General features: G+C 30.8%; 1 protein-coding gene across 18 annotated transcripts in view; it reads right to left on the bottom strand.

Moving 5' to 3' along the window:
- Positions 1–20567, bottom strand: part of LOC108726946 (longitudinals lacking protein, isoforms N/O/W/X/Y) — a 245629-nt gene that overhangs the window by 193994 nt on the left and 31068 nt on the right. The window contains exon 7 of one of the 18 annotated variants that reach the window (XM_018454794.1): positions 2194–2843. The exons of 15 other annotated variants lie outside the window; for them this stretch is intronic. In XM_018454794.1, coding sequence (XP_018310296.1) covers positions 2209–2843 — 635 coding nt within the window. In that variant the 3' untranslated portion in view covers positions 2194–2208. Of the gene's footprint in view, positions 1–2193; positions 2844–3909; positions 4296–15835; positions 16210–20567 lie in introns of those variants that run through there. 2 more of the 18 variants (XM_018454805.1, XM_018454802.1) reach the window with 2 other exon arrangements.

The raw sequence follows: 20567 nt of genomic DNA, 5'->3' as shown, positions 1-20567 counted from the left end.
GTGCCATTGCTGTTATTACACTTAACATTTAATAATCGATTATTCTTCTTACATTTGACTGTGATTGGTTAATGTCTTACGATTTAAAACTTAAAACTTAGCTTATTATAGAAAGGCCATTAAGGCTGCAGCACAGACTTTTACACAACACTGCATAACGCGTAAAGATACTTTACAAATCAGAATATTAAGCGTCAATTTTGATCACGTGACGCTAAAAATGAGCGTTGAGCGTCAGCATAAAAAAGCACTTTGAGACATAAGGCATAACCCCGCAAACACAATAGGAGTAATGGGTTCTCTACAATAAGTTATTACCTAAGTTGTAAGAAATTAACCAATCACAATCGAATGTGAGAAGAATAATCGACTATGATTTATCAATACCTTAAGACTTAAGGCTTACTACCTTTATTATATTTGAGAGGAAATCGAAAAAGATTGAAATCCAAACGGTTATAATCTGGTGAAAGGACTGGAACCGAAACTGAAAGTTGGGTATAACCTCGGACTGAAACCGTTTAAACGTTGGTATTTTTCGGTTTTTTTCGGTACGAAATCGAAATCGAAAATTGGATATAGCCTCTGACCGTGATCGTAACTAGATCGAAACAATTCGGTCCGAGTCTCTTTTTAAGACATTCAAATAAACATTCAGTAAGTCTATAATTTATATTATAAATCGTTCGAAATCTCGTAAAAATGACAAACGACATATTATCAATTAAATAAAAAATAATAAATGGCATAACTAAATAAAAAAATAAGAAATGATTTATTTATCACACATCATAATTTATTGTAATATATATATTACTGTATAAAACGTTTATACAAACGTTCTTGTGTATTTTTAGGAAAAAAATTCTCAATTAAAGTTATTATCTGAAGTCTACAATATGCCGTTAGACAAATCTTAAAGATTAATCAGTAAAGTTCCTAAGACTTCTATCCGTCTCTTTTTCGCTTATCATCTCAGTAACTTTGGAATCTTAGTCACAGTCCAACGTCAAGTGTCTCTTCAACTTACTTTTCGCGTAGGTTATCAAACATTGCGAACAATTGTATATCGAAAATAATATAACTGTCGCATTTCAACTTGCGCTAAGTATCGTGTACTGTTGCAAAAATTTCCCGGTGATGACCGATTTTACAGCATTGCCTATATCTGCAAAGACCGAACACCAGTTTCGTTGAATAAATATGTGAAATAAATAGAAATGGAACTATTATGATTAACCAACTTTGACATGGCCATTGAATTAGTATGAGAAGTGAACAAGAAAATAATATAAAAAATGAATTTAATAATCCTAATGTTGTTTCATCAGCCTGCAGATAATTTTTACAAAGAATTGGTAAACAATTATAAATTGCTGAGTCTAAAATTGTTTTTCAATATTAAAAATCTTGATAATTTAGTTCTAATTAAATATTTATTGATATTGTAACCATTGCACATCTATACATTATTACTAATTATAAGTCTTTTGTGAAGCACACAAAAAATATGATGAAACAAAATATTACAGAATTGTCCATTTACCAACAATTAGAAAAAGAAGAACATAAATAAAAAAGTTGTATTAATTAATGTATATAATAAATGGTAGTTTATAAGAGAAAAATGTTTATAATAAATAAAAAATGTTATAAAAGAGTTAAATGTACATTTTTTATTATTTTCATTAGCAAACACACAGAAACTGAATATAAAATTACAAATATGATGAACGCGTGCGCATACATATTAAAACATATAATTTAAGATAAGCAATTAAATCAAATATAATTCTTTTCATTCGATACAGAAAAAATTAACTGCAACTAACGCAATAATCATATATAAACACTTTAAGTAAACTTATTAATGTGTATTAGGTAAACTTATGAATTTATATAATTGTAGAACATATACTCGCGGAAAAAATTCGTCTCTTATGAGGAAAAAAAAATATTTCATATTTATGGCAGAATAGAGAAATATTGAATTTTTAGAGAAGAAATACCAATTTCGCTGCAAATATTAAAATATATAAACTTGATAATATAATTTATGAATTAAGATATTTTCTATGAATAACATGAAAAATTCCACGAAGACATAACATAACGTAACTTTTTTCAATCGATTAAATGCTAATTATCGCAAAACATTTTGACTGTAATCAAAAGAAACATTAAAATTAAAAATCATTTTATTTTAACTTAATCTGAGTCATTGCTGAACTGTTCGTTTTCATAGAGTTCGGTCGGTGAATTTTCTTTCTTCGTTCTGCGTTGCTTCTTTACGCAATAATTCTTCTTATGACGGTCCGGAACAACTGACCCAATGAAAGTTGTGCCACAGTCTGAACACGTTATTTTTTGCTGACACTCGTGTTTCTGATGAAATCTCAAAAATTTCATTTCCTTATAATTACGACCGCAATCTAGGCATCTGAATTTTCCAGATTCCCTGTTGGTTCTAGAGTTCGGATTCAACAAACATGTCGTCACAATGTGATGTTTGAGAACGCTACATTTCATGTAACTGATACCACAAAAATGGCATTTATATGAGCACAATAATTTCACATCCTTCGAGTCAGTCCAAGGCAAAGAGCTTTCACTATCGCTGGTCTGAGACGAGCTATCGTTTACAAGAATTTCTTCAACAACCATTGAAGAACTTTGCGCAGTGCTCGTTGAAGGCATGATATTGATAAAATCATCTTTTTTTCCTGTAGCTCTTGTTCTTCTTTTCTCCGGTAATTTTTCTTTCTGCTTCAGTGATATTTGTTCTTCTTCCGATAACCTTTCTACCTTCACTCGCGTTCCCATTACCCGCGATGACTCTTTCTCTGTAACACGATGACGAACAAATATTTTAAAAAAGAAATGATAATAAACGTTTGTAATGATCGCTAACGGGTTAGAAAATTTTCTTCGTTACAAACAACAGAAAATTATCATAACCAATTCTCAATATAATAATTAAGGAAGAAAAGAAAAGATAAATAAATATTAAAAATGCATGCAAGCCCATTGTAGCCACAAAAAATATACAAGGGAAAATATATCAATCAATATGAAGATAGTTCTTTAAGCGCAAAACAGTCACTATGAATATATTTTGTTATTCTATAAATTCTTGTATTTTAATCGTATGTACGTCACTTAAGTAAGCATTCGGTGTAAAACATCCGAACACAAAATACAAAAAGATAAAAATATCAATTTAGAAAATATTCCATAATTATTGAGAAAAATTAACTCTTTAGCTTGCCGTTTCCCTAATCTTCGATGTCGCTGTGGTTGATTTCGAACAAATAACCTGAAAACAGAGAGACACGGATCAGTAAAAGTGCCATTGTCAGACGAGCAGGCAAAATCTAAAAATAGAGCGAATCTGTAAGCAAGGAATTGTGCTTGAACGGCGAAATGTCAACAACAGGACGTTTCCTTACTGAACAGAAATGTGATATTATTGAGATGAATTGGATGTTTTTACGGAAATTTAAGCGTCTGTATTTAAACAGAATCGAAAAAAAATGACAATCTTTTCATTTCAGAAATATTCGTTATTATAATATATATATATGTATATATACACTTTTTATCATAACATATCACAATAATTCTTTGACTTGATATTCAGTTGCACTGTAAACAATATGCGCCGTACGGCAACGCATACTGCATTTCGGCCTATCGGTAGAAAATATCTCAACAAAAACCTATTCCGAGAAACGTTAAAATCTCGTGATATCTTCAAGATATCAGTACAAGATTAAAAAAATTTGTTTATGGACAGAGCGTTCCAGAATCCTCCATTATTGCCACTCGTTACCAAAGTTCTTTTAATTGATCTCTAAAAAACATTTATCGCCAAAAAACATTAAATCTGAGTCACTATGTGTCCTTCCGATCAAAATCGTGTTCAGTCCAAAGCACGTGTCACGCGCATTAGCAAAGCTGAAAGTTGCACGGGGCTCTCTGGCGATGCCTTCGCAGGCTGCTACTGTGCAAAAACGTCTTGCCGCAGACGTTGCACTTCTGCGTACGACCACACTCGTGCCTCACATGGAAGATGAGATGCGACTGCTTGGAGTAGCAGGCGCCGCACTGTGTGCAGGAGAACGGTCTAATCTTCTGTGACTGATGGCAGGTAGACCTGGGATTCCAGTAGCAGGAGCTCTTCTGATGACTCCTCAGATGGCCAGACTGCGTAAACCCCTTGCCGCAATACTTGCAACTATACTTTCTCTTGGTGCCTTCGCCGCGCGTCGAATTATTCGCGCTTAGCTCCAATTCTGCAACACGATTACCGTTCCGTCAGTCGATTGCGTTCGTATCTTTAAACGAGCATACACAAAATTAATAAAGCGAGATTTCTCTCTAAGAAAGAGTTTATTTGCGGGTTTATTCGTGAGTTACAAAAATAAATGTTCAATTTAGTTCAATCATTTGCGGTCAGAAATCTCGAACAACGAATCACTATTCAACATTTGTTCCATCGACGTTCTCTAACAATAAACAATATTAACACATTATTAAAATTTTAAAAATTTATTAAATATTCACAAAATAAGAAATATTTAAGTACAATCATTTTAGCGTTTAAAAATTTATGTATCGACCGCAAAAGATCAAGAGCTTCTTAACAAAAAGTTGAAAATGTATCTCATGCGTACATAAACTAGTCCGTCACATTAAAACAAACTGGAAAAATATGCTGTATGTTGACACATTCCCCTACGATATCTTTGCAGCGAGAATAAGAGAAACACAATGCCATTTACTCCCACATTGGCTGTTAAAATATCTTAATTTAATGTACACAGAATATTAATGGAATCATTATTGCGTTTAGAATGTGAAAATTTAGTGACATCATTTTAATTTATTGCACGTTATGTACAAGTAAAGGATGGTAACGCAGTTTTGAAAAATAAAATAGATATCTAATTATTAAAATTAATATTATAATATTATTATAAAGAATAGTGTTTAGGTGAATCAATAAACAATCTGATATTGCACTAATTTATTTTGTATAACAAAGAAGAATTGTTATCTCGAATTGTAAAAATAAGTATAATAATAGAAGTTATGGCACATCTATCAAACGTCCAAATAACATTTATATTATAATCTTAAGCTAAAGATTAAACTAGAGAAAAGACTAGTAAAACTAGTAAGCGCATAAAGAAAGTTTAACCATTCGCAGTTATGTCTAACGCAATCAATCGACATATTCACACGCATATCCAAAATTAATAATTCGAATAGCTTCATATGGATTTTACAGTCAACGCCTTGAGTCGTAAAATTGTTGTTTTGGTGTAACGCACAACAGCTTCTTGTGCCTGTACAAGTTGTTCGACTGCAGAAAAGTCTTGTCACAATTATCACACCTTAAAGTTCTATCGCAATTGTGATGCCACTTCAGGAAACTCTGCTTTTTGGAACACGAGGCATCCAAAACACGAGAAGGATTTCAATATCTGCGTGTAGTAACATTTGGAACTCGGATTCCAGTAGCATCTCTTCTTCAGATGGGCGTAAAGAAAACGCTTAAGGAGAAAACCTTTGTTGTAGTATTCGCATGTATAAGTTCGAACAACGAACAAGCGGAATTCTGCAATACAAGAATCAACAACGGTTCGCCTTTAGTGTTCCAGTTAGAGTTATTTACGCACCAAAATATCAAAAAGCCGAAAATTCGTGCTTGAATTCGGTATCGTATTCGAAGCGATAAAAAACAAATTTGTAAAATAGTCTCGCAAATCTGAAATTTTTTATAATGTCATACAGATTGAACAATTAACTTTATTTATATTTGTTTTTGTGAGTCTTCTTGATGTACAACTATAATTATAAAAGATAATGAATGAGGTGTAGATGTTGAGTACATAAGCCGCTTTTAACGAATTACAAAAGTTTTGCACTATAACGAATAGTAAACTTTTACATCCTACTGAAACTAGCAAACGTATAGAAAAAACTTAAGCATTCGCAGTTATGTCCAGTCGAGTATTCATATGTAGGGCAGATCGGGGACAAAAGTAACACGGAACAATAGTAACATCGTTAATATTTCTTAAACTATAACGGATATATGTATGCGGCTGCATGGTAAAATTCTGTAGACAGATCGGCATTGAATCGTTCGTTACATGCTGATTCTCGCGGAATCGTGTACGAGTGCAGAAGCAAAAATTACTTTTTTCATGCATCAAATAAGTTTTATTGCATGCGTAAAATCTAAAATATCTTTTTTTTCTTTCTAAAATGAAGGTATAGTGTATTATTATAACATGTTTTAATGATTATCTGCGTTGATGGTTTGTACATTTGGGTTGATTTTTATCTAGATTTTTATTTAAAAAATTTACTATATAAATCATAAAATATCATTAAGGGACAATAATAACATCAATGCCTGGGGTCAGTTGTAACATTACAATTATCCCCAAACTTACTTGATTTTATTTTAGTATTATTTTGTACAACGTTATTTATATTTTTCTTCATAGAATCTCATTAACAAAAAAACATAAGACAGATAAGAGAAAAACTATATAAAAGAAGTATCTTTATACAAACAAAGACTATTTAAAGATTATTTAAAGAAATAATAAAGGACCATTAGTACAGCTGCAAGAAAGAGTATGACTTATGTTGTTGCGTTACATACCTCTGGCAAATGTAGTATAATTATCCCCCTCTACTGTTATAATCGTTACTATCGTTCCTGGGGATTGGGATGGTTGTAACAAAATTCCTCATAGTCTTTAAACAAGCATAACTTTTTTTCTAGTTACATAAAATAATTAAACCAAAGAAAATTTTGTATCTAAATAAATTCTAAAGATACATATTTTTTTTAATGTAAGTATCATATTTTAACTGTTTTAACACTTCAAAGTCAAAATGTTACTTTTGTCCCCGATCTCCCCTATATGTATATGTATGGGACGTTCAACGGGGACAAGTATCTGGGCAAAATTTGTGAAGTCGAAATAGGACGTTTGGGCTTAAACTTTTCGTTTTTATATATGGTTTAAGAAAAAACGTGGCGTTTTTGAAAATTCAAAACGGCTGCTCCAATATGGCGGTTAGAATAAATAAAAAACTTATAAAAATTATTGAAAATATTTATTTCATTGATCAGGTGGTCCAAAATTCATCCAATTTCCATGAAAATCGATATTTGTGGATTTTTCGAATCACTCATGAACAATCCGTAGTTATATTACCAAAATTCGAAATGACGGATCCAGAATGTATTTTCTAATTCATTATAAATTTTTGTTCACAATCTATGAATTTTGACGAAATGCATCTTGAGAGACCCTCACATATCTATCTTCATGGAAAAAAAATCAATTTTGTGATCACATGATAAGAATCTAAGGGTTCCAATCAGTTCTTCTTCCGCTGTAGTCATCATATTGCAACGGCTATTTTTAATTTTGGAAATCTGACTATGGATTATTCATGAGTGACCCTTTCAGAGAAAAACTTTCAGATATCGATTTTTAGGATTGAATAAATTTTGGACTACTTGATTAATGATTTAAGAATTCCAGTCAATTCTTCATTCATTACAGTCGCCATACTGGATCCGTCATTTCGAATTTTGGAAATATGACTACGGATTGTTCACGAATGATTCGAAAAACCCACAAATATCGATTTTCATGGAAATCTAAAGAATTTTGGACCACCTGATCAATGAAATAAATAATTTTCAAAAGTTTTTTATTCATTCTAACCGCCATATTGGAGCAGCCGCTTTGAATTTTAAAAAACGCCACGTTTTTCCTTAAATCACATATAAAAACGAAAATTTTAAGCCCTCGAACGTGTTATTTCGACTTCACAGATTTTGCCCAGACACTTGTCCCCGTTGACGTGGAACGTCCCATATATGTATACATGCGTACGCAGAGTCAATAATCTGAATAGTTTCACACGGATTTTACAGTCAACGGTTTTACAGTCTTGAGTTGCAAAGATTGCCTCTTCTGTGAAGTTAGTACACACACGACCGTTTTTTGTGCCTGTACAAACTGCACGACTGTAAAAAAGTTTTGCCGCAATTATCGCACCCTAAAATTTTACCACAATCTTTACGCACATGTTGCGTCAGGGAATACTGCTTCGAATACGAGGCACCGCATCTAGAACACAAGAAGGGTTTCGAGCTTTGCGTATAATAACACTCGGAATTCGGGTTCCAATAGCAGCTCTTCTTCAGATGGGCGTAAAGAAAGCGTTTAAGGACAAAGCTCTTGTTGCAGTACATACAGGCGTAAGTTCGGACGACGGACGTGCGGTATTCTGCAACATAAAAATCAACAATAGTTCGCTCTTAGTGTTAATGTTCCAACTGGATTCGCTCACGCAACATTTGTCAAAATCTCAAAAACCAGCTTAAATTCAGCTCTGTACTCACAGTGATAAAGAACTAGTGAAATAGTCTCGTAAATCTGAATTTTTGATAGTATGGTATAAATTGAGCAATTGCTTTTATTTATTTTTGTGAATTTTCTTAAGTAGTATAATTATAAATCAGGTAAATATAAATAAGATAATAAAGAAGATAATAAATAAAGTAGATGTCGAATATATAAGTTTCATTTAGCGAATTACAAAATATTTTGTATTGTGACAAATAATACTTTTACATCCTATACATTATACGTCATTATATGTATACATATATTATGAAATAAAGTATTATATTAAAATAATATTTAAACTAAAAATCATTCTACATATATCTCACATTAGCGATAAACTTAAAAATAACTTTTGTACGCAGAAAATTAAAATATTAAAGAGAACTTAGGAGATCTATTTAAATTATAAAATATAAAGAGAGAGAGAGATTTAAATTATAAGTTTAAATTGAAAATAAATACATGAGATTTAAACAATTATTTTTTAAATTATTATTTTATTAAAAAGAATTAAGAAAATTTATATATTTCTCTAAAAGTAACATACTTTTTAAAACTTTAAAAACTTTTAAAAATATTTATAAAACGTTTTACTTTATAAACTATATTAACAAATATTAGCTTCAAAATTTCTACTATAATTCTGTAAAAGAAAATATTATACTTATGTATATTTTTTAATCTCTAAATCTTACAGAAATATATAAGTCCTCTTAACAATTCTTCTTAACAAAACAATTTTTAAAAAATTCTTAAATCACGTATTTAAATCGTGTTATGAATGATATTGTTTGCTGTTTAATGTTTTCGATTAATACTATTTCATATGTCGAATTAAAAAATAACATCTATAACCAATACGTAGTGCAATATATTACTTACATTTATATTTACATTTTTCGCTTACTCTCGATAACAACGTTTTCTATATCTACAGAAACTTGCTCGATAATTGAATTTCACTTTACATTTTGGACAAATGTAGACTTTTCCACAGTCATTTGATTTATGTGATTTGAGGGCGTGGATTTTTAAATAATTTTTCACATTCAGAACAAACATAGGGTAACTCCGGTATACAATATATACCTCTTGTCATAACACTTCTAATATATGTAGGAAGATTGTAATTATTATTTATTACTTCATATAGAATAACTCCGGTATATACGCCGCACGTATCAAAAACTTAATTTATTAAGTATTATTTACTATGTTTATAGTAAACGAACTATATTAGTAAAAACTTTGTACTGTCTACTACTATGAAAAAAATATTAGAAATCCGAAATATTTATTTTATTTTTCATATTAAAAAATAAACTTTTTGAAACCTTGTATTTTGCCGCATATCTCGGGTGTGATATATGGCTACTCATAGGGGGAAAGGGGGTATGTACGGCTCATGAAAATTTATAAATAATGCAAACATGCTTAATAATACAAACATGCTTTACTATTCCTCTACACGTATGTATCACGAAATAACCACTAAGTCTTTTACATGTCCTACATTAATCATTTTATGTAGATTATAACTTATGATGGCGTTACTTATTACAGTGACAAATCGATTCAACTCACAATAAATTCATTAATATTAACAGTAAGAAGCTGAAATCATAACACAATACTAATATAACATAAAGGCATGTAACAGAGTAGTTACGGGAAAAGTACCCCCACTCCTTCTATTTTTTTCTGACTTCGGCGTAAATCCCAGCGCGGCGTATTTGTCGGAGTTACCCTATATATACAGGGTGGCCCATGTAAAGTGTTACAAGCTATTATCTCTGATAGTATATGTCAAATGACTAATATGTTCAGACAAAAGTTTTATAACTTTGAGGAGAGCATAAGATGGTACCATTTGTTTGATCTTGGGTAGCGTTGTCAAAGTGAGAGCAAGGCTACTTCAAATTTTTTAAATAGAACTCCCCATTTTTTATTACATTTTCTTGTAGTTTACCTCGAGAGCTTTTCAAAACACTATAATAAAATATTTCTTCCATTATGTATTTTTCGAGTTATAAGGCTCGAAAATTACAGTACAGTCGGCATTAGCATTACGCAAGTTGTTTGATCGACGGTTAAAATCTCTTGAATGTTGTCCAGGATCATCGCGCTTTCAGTAACCGAAATCCTCCAAACTCTTACCTCTCGTGATATATCGGCAAGTATTTACTAGTTTATTTTACTATTTCGCAAAATCAGAGTTAAGCACCAGGCACAAGAGAGTACGCCACTTTTCCGCGAAATTATCAAAATTTGACTCAAAATATCTTAAAAACAAAAAAAGATATCGCAACAGCGACAGCTTTGATAACTGACCGCTCAACCACGATATTGGTAGAGGGAATGGTTCTTTGAGGACGGGAAAACATCACATCACAAGGTATAAAAAATTCGCAGCAGAGACAATATTATGTCGTTTTAATAACACAATTATTTTTTTATAGTAAAAAGAATTTTATAGTAAAGTAGGTATAAGTAAGTATACATAAGTAGGTATATAAGTAATATAAGTGGGTATATAGTAAAGGTATAACAACCTGCGTATGTGGCTGTATGCTCCTTATTATTTATATTTTTAAAATGGGTATACTCCAATAACTATCAGAATTAACAAATATCATTTGATGTAATAAAACTTGGAATAAAATTTAGTAAATGTCAGTATAAAGATTGCATCTTCTACTGATTTCTGATTTTTTTTTTACTATTTCTTTCATTTGCTCTTTATCATCTTGCTTAAATATGTAAAATTTCGTAAAAAATGAAACCGTATAAAATATATTCCTGACTTTTTTCTCCCTATGATTCGCAAGTCAATCCTAATAAATTGCATAATTTCTTCAATGATTTCAATGTTCAGTCGTTGATGTTATTAAGTTGCAATATCACAGTCATCTGAAATAAAAAGATAGCAATTAATTTAATATTCATACTCTATTGTAATAATATTATAAAAAACATAAAAATTGACGCTAAGAATAGAATTTAAAAATAATAATCTCATAAAACGACATACAGTCAGTCTTTTTTTTATTATTAAAAATAATTTATTATTTATTGAATTACTATAAATATTACTTTTTTATGAGAGAAAATAAGATACAAATATATGACTACTTGTTAATAATTATTGTAATAATTTGTTTGTGACTAGTATTTTTCAACGCACATTGCCAAATTTTTATAATCAAAAGCCAATAAGTACAATAAAAACTGAATGTATTGAACGTGAAATTATTTTCTTTGTGCAAATAACTAACAAGGGAGGAAAGAAAATAAAAAAATACGCCCTGAAAATGCAATCTTCATTTTGTGTAAGATCCGGACTCATAAAAATTGGAATACTCGTAAAAAATATACGTAATATGATCAAACGCATTCAATATAGCTTCAAACGCATTTTATAGCTTCTTTGCCTATTTTTTTCTAATATAAACACATATATGTAGAATAAATAATTGATACACCCCACTTTGTTTAATTTTTTTTATAATAATAATTTATAGTCAAAAATTTTACAGTCTTGTAACGATAATATTATTGATACTTGGCAGAATGTGTCCGGTCCCCGTGCTTGCGGACCCAAGGAGAAGAGATCCGAGTGATCGGGCAGCCTGTGTTAATAATCCGCCGATCCAGTCTGCGATTCCACGCCAGATTGTCGTCAGCATGCTCCGGTCTCGGTCGTAACATCTCCGGCCCTCGATTGCGCCTCTCGCCAGTCTGATAATAATCCTCCTCTCGGCCTAGTGATAACCGTAGATCGGTGGACCTCTTTCCAGATTCGAGCTGGCCCTCGACTGCTCCAAATTCTATCGCTTGTATGCGTGCTCAGGATCGTTACTCTACGAGTGCTCAATTTCGTCTTCCTGTCTCGGAGCACACCAGATCGTCCCGAACTCAACGATCCCTCTCCTCTTTCATTCAGCGCTCATCGTTACAGTAATAATCACCTCGCGACATTCTCGCCTACTTATCGACGCTATTGTTCTTTTCGCGCCGCTACAAATCTGTATCCGCTACATCGGTAATTATCTCTACAGTCTTAAGACAGTTTGGTATGAATATGAATTCTTTCGCTTACTTATTGACATTCATGAGTTTCATCCCATGACAATAATTACAAGAATGCAAAATTGTAAAATAGTTATCAAATTCATTCATAATAAAATTGTGAGGAGTTTCAAAATTATAATTTAAATTTGATAGCCCCTCGTATATATAAATTTAATAACAATTCTACAACCTAATTTAATTTATAATTTATTTGTTGTTGATTATGAAAAAGAGATCTTCACCCTTGTGCTTGCGTCTAATGTGCGTGTAAATATTCGGTGGGTGTTTGCTCTTCAGGTCGCAGTATGGACACTGGAATTTCGGTTCGCGGCCGCACGCGATACGCAGATGCGTGTCCAACGTACGTTTGTTCTTGTAGCCTTGCGAGCACTGTGGGCATACATAATTTCTGGACTCCATTTTGTTGAGACTGCGCCGTTTCTCAATCGAGAAGGTTGGGTCCATGAAGCAACCTCTGGTCAGATGGCTTTTTAGATGAGATGTCGTCGGGTACGGACTGTTGCAGAAACAGCAACGATATTCGCTAATGTGAATACTGTCAAGCGACGACGCTGCAACAAACAACGACGAGGATTGAACGGGAGAGTGTTAGGAATTGATATTTATTGAGATCTCTAACTACTGAACTTGCAGAAGGAGAATAAGATATAGAGGATGATAGGACAACCCTTGGTCTACATGCTCGAAAAACTTGGAAAACGCTCTTATCTGTGCTGGTTAGTGGAGAGTAATTTTTATTCGCTCGTTAAACCCTGAAGAAACAGATTTAATATCAACTTGTGACATTTATTCTGTTATATGTATTTTTATTTATGGCTAACGGCCATAATCTCTGACGCTGATCAGATAAATATAATTAAACTAATTTTACAATTTCATTAAACAAGTAATTAATTCTTTTTATTTTATATCGATTTTAAATCGTTAACATGAATATATTTGACTGCTTAATTATTATTGAAATTAATATATCTTTTTATATTCTATTAAAATACAAAACGCATCGAAGCGTTTGAGATTTCGAATATTAAAAAACCAAATTAAGGCGTTCATTTCAAGGCGGAAATTGCTGCTGCTGACGATGCTTCTGTTTGGATATCTTCTTCTAGGCGAACAACTAAAAAGCCAGGATCTCATGTATCGAATATTCGGTTCAGTATGCTGCAGGTTCGAAATAAAACAAATGTGAATTTTGTGATTTCTTGCGGATGATGTACGACGTCTCGCGGTTCGTCTTTATGAATACGATTTCTTGCGGATAATATATGTCTCGCGATTCGACTTTGTGAATACCTAAACATGCAAAATCTCTCTCTCTTTTTCTCTCTCTCTCCCTCCCTCCCTTCTCCCTTCTCTTTCTCTCTCTCTCTCTCTCTCTCTCCTGATCCTTTTACGTGATCTTCTAGCGGTTGGATATACTACGCTCTACGACTATATCCCCTAACTAAATTATCATTTCAGAACATAGAGAACATCAAATAAAGAGTGTAATTAAACTAATTTTACAATTTCATTAAACAAGTGATTAATTCTTTTCATTAATAAAATATTATTATTAAAACAAATATTTCATACGTTGTGTACACTCTATTCATATTCTATTCTTTCGAACATTACTTTTATAAGAATACACTACTGTACCATGTCATAACGCATCAATATTATATTAAGTGAATACATACAAGTGCTATTTGAAACAAAATTTTTATTTACAGTTTATTTTTATAACACTACATTATTCAGAAATCTTTTTTTACATTCCTTTATGCATTACTTATTTTAAATATTTTATGGTAAAATGCTTGTAACAATGTACAAATTAATACAAAGGTAAGATACAATCAATTATGCAATTTGATATATAACATTACATGTATTCATTTAATTTTATTGTTCAAAAAATTTCTAATAACTTTTTAATTATTTGATAACATATTCAGAATATTATCACGAACTAATTGAATACAAAAATAAAACATTTAATAAATGTATATTAAAGAAAGAAATTTAGATATATCTAAAACGACAAATTAAAGAAAACAAATTAATGATTATTTTTAAATTGTCTTCTAAAAATACAATATAATTATTTTAAAAGTATAAAATATAATCTCATTTTAACTAATAATAATCCGTAATATAATTAATCTCAAGAAACGTCTTACATAAAAAAAAAGAAATAAACTGTTCTAACAAACATTAAATAAAAATTCTGAACTTTAATCCATATAGAATTCTAAATTATATAGAGGAGAGTGGTCTAAATCGGACCGTATTCCAAATAGGACTTTTTTAATTTAAATGAATACGGTTAAGCAGATTTGCGTACTATTTATAACGTAAAGTCCTTATAAGACACCGAACATGCGATAGCAGTTTTACAGTTCTCTGTCATAACATTCATAAAATAGAGGCAAATATGTATTTTTAGTCATCGTGCAAAATTTTTTTAAAAAAGAAAATCCTTGTAAATCATTATTTAAAAGGTGTTAAAAATTTAAAAAGTAATTGATTTAAGATAATTAAAGAGTAGAATTCAAAAATATCAAGCATTTCGTGATCACTTTTGCGGTTTATTGTAAAATTTATTCCAAAGTTCGAAAGGACTCGTGTCCAATAAAAAATTTTTATCTTTGACTGTCAAATTACTCGTTTTTACTCAATACTAAGAGAAATACATTAAAATATTTTAAAATTTTATCTAAAAATCCATAAAAATAAGTTTTCGATCTGAACCAGGGGATGGTCCAATTTGGAACCGATGGTTCCAAATCGGACTGGAAAGAGCGTTTTTATTATACATTTTCCATTATAGTTTAACACAGATGAGAGATACGTCAAAATAATCTGAAGCAAAAATGAAGGGTATTAAATGATCTTTCCAACGGCAGCTTCGATTTTACGATCGGACTTTATTTACGCCTTATAGAGAGCAGAAACTGCAAATAGGTCCGATTTAGACCACTCTCCCCTACACTGTAAATAAAAAAATATTTTCCCCAATTAATATTTTCATAATTAAATAGCATCGCCAAGTTAAATTGCTGTGTATTGTTAATATCTTTATTCTTAACTTACTAATTTCCTATTATTTCCTTACCAATTTTATACAATTTCCTCTCTACAAGACTTGATAATTTTTAAAATTAATTTTTCAGCGATTTATTAATCGATATAAAATCGTTGCGTGACTGTATATGATGGTTCAAATCATTGTTGAAAGTGATATTTTTTATATTCTGCTAAAATACAAGACACATCGAAGTATCTGTGATTTTGAACATTAAAAAACCTAATTAAGGCGTTCATTTCTCGGCCTCAAGATCGATTACGTAAATCTTGTAGCCCACGTGTTTGTGCTTAATATGCGAAGACATATTAGACCGTTGTTTCGTCCGGTAGCGGCAATACGGGCACTGGAATCTGGGACTTTTGCCGCACTCGTATTTAAAGTGTCGCCATAAAGCGTTCCTCTGTTTGTAGGTCTTGCCGCAATCTTTGCAAACATGGCCCTGCATTGGTTGTTGTGGAAACGACTGCTGCCGCTGCGAAAATTGTTGCTGCTGCTGTTGTTGCTGACGATGCTGCTGTTCGGATATCTTCTTCCAGTCGAGCGACTGTAAGGCCAGAGTCTCGTGCACCGTCGAGTATTCGGTCCAGTATGCTGCAAGCATGTTCGAAACGAAACAAATGTGTAAATTTTGCGATCTCTTACGGATAATGTATGTCTCGCGATTCATCTTTGTGAGTACCTGAGCATGCAAGGTTTCAGTCTCTCTTTTTCTGATCCTTTTACGCGATCTTCCAGCGGTTGGATATACTACGCTCTACAACTATCTCCCCTAGCTAAATTACCATTTCAGAACATAGAGAGATAAAGAGTACAATGGTAATGTTTAAATGGAATAAATTAAATGACGGATGATTTGTGTGATATTCAACGTGTTAAATGAATCTTCAAACGTTGCATAAAATCTTCAGTGAAGAATTAATAAATATATTTTTAAAAATCCTTGAAAATATTTCATTAGTACCATCTTAACATAAGAAAATATCTATATCATTATTATTTATAACATTGTATTCGCGATCTTTCTATTTACGAAAAATTTGAAAAGACGAATCTCCTAATAAACGAGATCTGAAGATATATATAAAATTTAAAAAATGGGATTTTAATTGAAACATTAAATTTTAATCAAATTGATTGGAGAAATTATAGAAATTATTATTCTTTGCAAACCCATTATGTAAGTCAATAATGCCTATTCGCTTTACAATCACAGATGAGCATTCAATGAGTACTTTCCAATTGCTTAACACATCTTGACACAAACGTAGCAAATTAATTCACATATCTTTCAGTTGTGTTAATAAATAATTTAACCCTTTTAATTATATATTTTTTGTTGTCACAATAACTTCATAACCTTAAAAGAATTAAATTATTTATTAGCACTGAAAATATATAAACCGATTTGCACTCAATTGCCGTAATCGTCGACACAATACTACACAGCCGACTAGTAGCTCTCGGAGTACAGATGTATAATATTGTGACAACGATTACGACAACTGGTGCAATTGAGTACAAACACATTGCATGTTTTCAGTATTAATAAATAATATTTAATTCTTTTAAGGTTATAAGGTTATTGTGACAACAAAGAATACGTAATAAGGGTTAAATTATTTATTAACATTGAAAGATATATGAATTAATTCGCTACATTTATGTTAAGATGTGTTAAGCAATTGGAAAGCACCCAATCATATCAGAAGCGCTAAGTATAGCAATGTAGAAAAATTAATTTATGTAATGCATTGCCTATATATTATATATATTATAATTTATTAAACGTCGAAGTACAATATATAGAATATAATATTAATATTCAATATTAATATTCTCTCAAAAATACATATCTGTTAATTTTGTTTACATATTAAATTCATTTTATAGAAAAAAGGTAGAATCAAAAAGACAAGGTATAACAAGAAGTATAAAGTAATAGCTATTAATCGCAGAGAGCCGAACTATCTAAAAGAGATAAATATAGAGGTGTTGAGGAGAGGGGATGAGATAAGGGCAAATTAAATTAAAATGTGGTAATTCTAATCTATAAGAGGCAAATAAATATTGGTTAGGAAAATAAGGAGAGGTGTATATTTGGTAGAATAGGTAAAGATAACATAGAGCATTATGTTAAGGAATGCAAAGAGATGAGAAGAAGGTTTGATGAATTATAGGAGAAGGTATCGGAGAGATTATAAGGGGATTATGGAGAGAAGAAACTTAGAAACTTAGATGAAACAAAAGAAAAGGTATAAAAGAAGCTTTGGAAAGATAGGGAGAAGGAAGTGAGAAGAAGAGAGGAGAGGAAGGATAAAGGGAAAAGCAAAGGGATGACAATTAGAAATCCTCAAGAGGTTGTGACAAGATTAAAAAAGTTAAATCAAAAAGCGAAAGGAGCAGCAGAAGAAGGTGAGGTAAACAGTAAGAAATGGGGGGAAGACTATACGAAAGGCTGTGAGAAAAGATATTAGATAAGAGCTAAAGGAAAGGAAATTTTTTTCAGATAGGAGCAAGGAAATTAGGTAAAATCGACGTAAGGGATACAAATAGGTCAAGTCGATATAAAAAGAGCGCGTATAAAACATGGATGAATGAGTGAGGGTAAGAAATATTGTAGACCAAGTCCCCTTCTTGGCTATGTAAATAAGCTGAAGTGGATAAATATACTCTAATTCTATATTAAATCCATTTTAACTAATTCGAAATACCTTTTCCGATATCGATTTTTTTCTAATAGATAATATTTCTGATCTCATTAACAGTAATTTCCATTGAGTGACTGCAGAAACTAAAAATAAAACTAAACTGAACATCATTGAATATTTAAAAAAATACTTAATTAGTTACGTAATTAATAAAATATAGATACGCTCTTCAAGTTAATACAAGATAATTCAAAATAAAAATACTTAATATAAATCAATTTTCAATAATAACTAAAAATAATTACATAAATTAAAAAATTATTACATTTCTTAAAAATGTTCCACAAATACTTTCTATACCTTTGACTATAAAATGAAAATTTTACGCAAACGTCGTATTGTACAGAATAACTGTACATAAACAATTGAGATCGTAAATGAGATCGGGAACGATTATTGAGTTGGATACATGTGCACCCTGATCACATGTTCGGTGAGAGTATCGGGCCTGGAGTAAAGTCTTCCGCAGTGCGGACAAACACACTTCAACTTGGTCGGTCCACAGCCATACCTGATGTGCCTGCACAAGGAGGACTGATTCTTGTAGCGTTTGCCGCATTTCCGGCATCGATGCTCACCGTTGCTGATCAGCGCATCTGACACTGTAATGAAACATAAAACGAAGTGACGTCAGTCCTCACGAGGATCGGTTCAGTCCCATGGACCAAGATATCCCAGGAATCGGAAATCGCGCTATGGAAGGATGTGCAAGGAATTGTACTTGTGCATCTCTTGGATTTTCCAGGAACACGAACAGAGAAGCGTCCTTCTTTCGAATAAGATTTTACTCGAACGATTTGTTAATCAAAGAACATTTTTTTAGTGGATTCGTCAAAAGAAATAAAGGAGTTCTTAATGAAACCTTTCTGTCTCACGCATGTACTAAAAAAATTTTATCGAACGACGAACCTTGCCACGCGTTAATACCAAGTGTTAATCACCTATCGAAACAACACACGCGTTTAAAATTAATTATATACATATTATTTTTACGTACAAAAAGAGTGTCCGAGTATGCTGTATAATACATTTTAATTTATGATTAAAAGGAAAGGAAACTTTTGCTTTGTGTCAATTGTATTGTAATTTTAATTCGTTCATTGAATTTTCTTTTTTAACTAAATCCGTGCTAAATTGAAAAATTGTAAAAATCTTACTTTAATTTTGATAAAATGTGTGCATAGCAAATTTTACAATATAATATATTCATTGTGTACAATATATCCAAATTAAATTGCAGCCCACACCTGCACAATTAGACAAAGAAATTAGCTTGATTTTATTACTAATTAACAAATAAAATATTATATATACTATAATGATCCCAGATAGCACAGAATATTTATGATAAATATTTATTAATATTCATTTTTTGAAATGTTACATAGATATTTCATACATATTTTATATAAAGTTTTATTCAAAATATTATTAAAATATACTAAATATTTTATGCAATATTTATGATAAATATAAATAAATATTTTTAATAAGTATTTTTTACTTGGATTATAATGTCTCATTAAGTATTTTCATAGCATTTACTGTAACATTCATAATAAATATTTCATAATATTTCTAATAAATGTTTATGATCTGTGCAATCTAAGACCACAAAAATATTTACAAAATATTTAAAATAAATCTTATAAATATTTTGTAAATATTTTGTAGATATTGCGTGCTGTCTGAGATTTATATATTAAGATATTATTTTCGCAATTTTGAAAATGAAAAACTCAATCCAGATGCCATACATTCTAAATTGACCCGAAAGGTAATTATATTTAGTCTTTAATCTAATATTATATTGATTGAATTAGCGGAACTGTAACTATAAAAACTGAACATTTGTATTAATTATGTAAACCGCTTTTATTTTTATTTCTTTTAAATAAATATTTAATTTAATATATATTTACAAATATTTGATTTAACATGTACTTTAATTTACAATTAGTTCAAAAATAAAATATCACTATATATAAAAATTTTCATTATCGCACTATATTAAAAATTTTTAATTATCGCAGTATTATTATATGATATTTTGTATGCTACAAAAAAATAAATGTACATAAGATGAAAATATTAAAAAATATAACAGAGAGATATAATCAGATTGAGGAACGTGGTAACAAAAAAAAAAATGGATGGAAAGTGGTTAAGAAATATAGAATTTATTTAATATTGCTTTTTTATTGAAATACCATAAAAATTTATAAAGTCCGATAAGTAACA

Source organism: Mycetomoellerius zeteki, unplaced genomic scaffold, assembly GCF_001594055.1.
Source record: "Mycetomoellerius zeteki isolate Tzet28-1 unplaced genomic scaffold, Tzet1.0 scaffold458, whole genome shotgun sequence".
Taxonomy (NCBI): domain Eukaryota; kingdom Metazoa; phylum Arthropoda; class Insecta; order Hymenoptera; family Formicidae; genus Mycetomoellerius; species Mycetomoellerius zeteki.
This window is presented reverse-complemented; position numbering and strand designations above follow the sequence as displayed.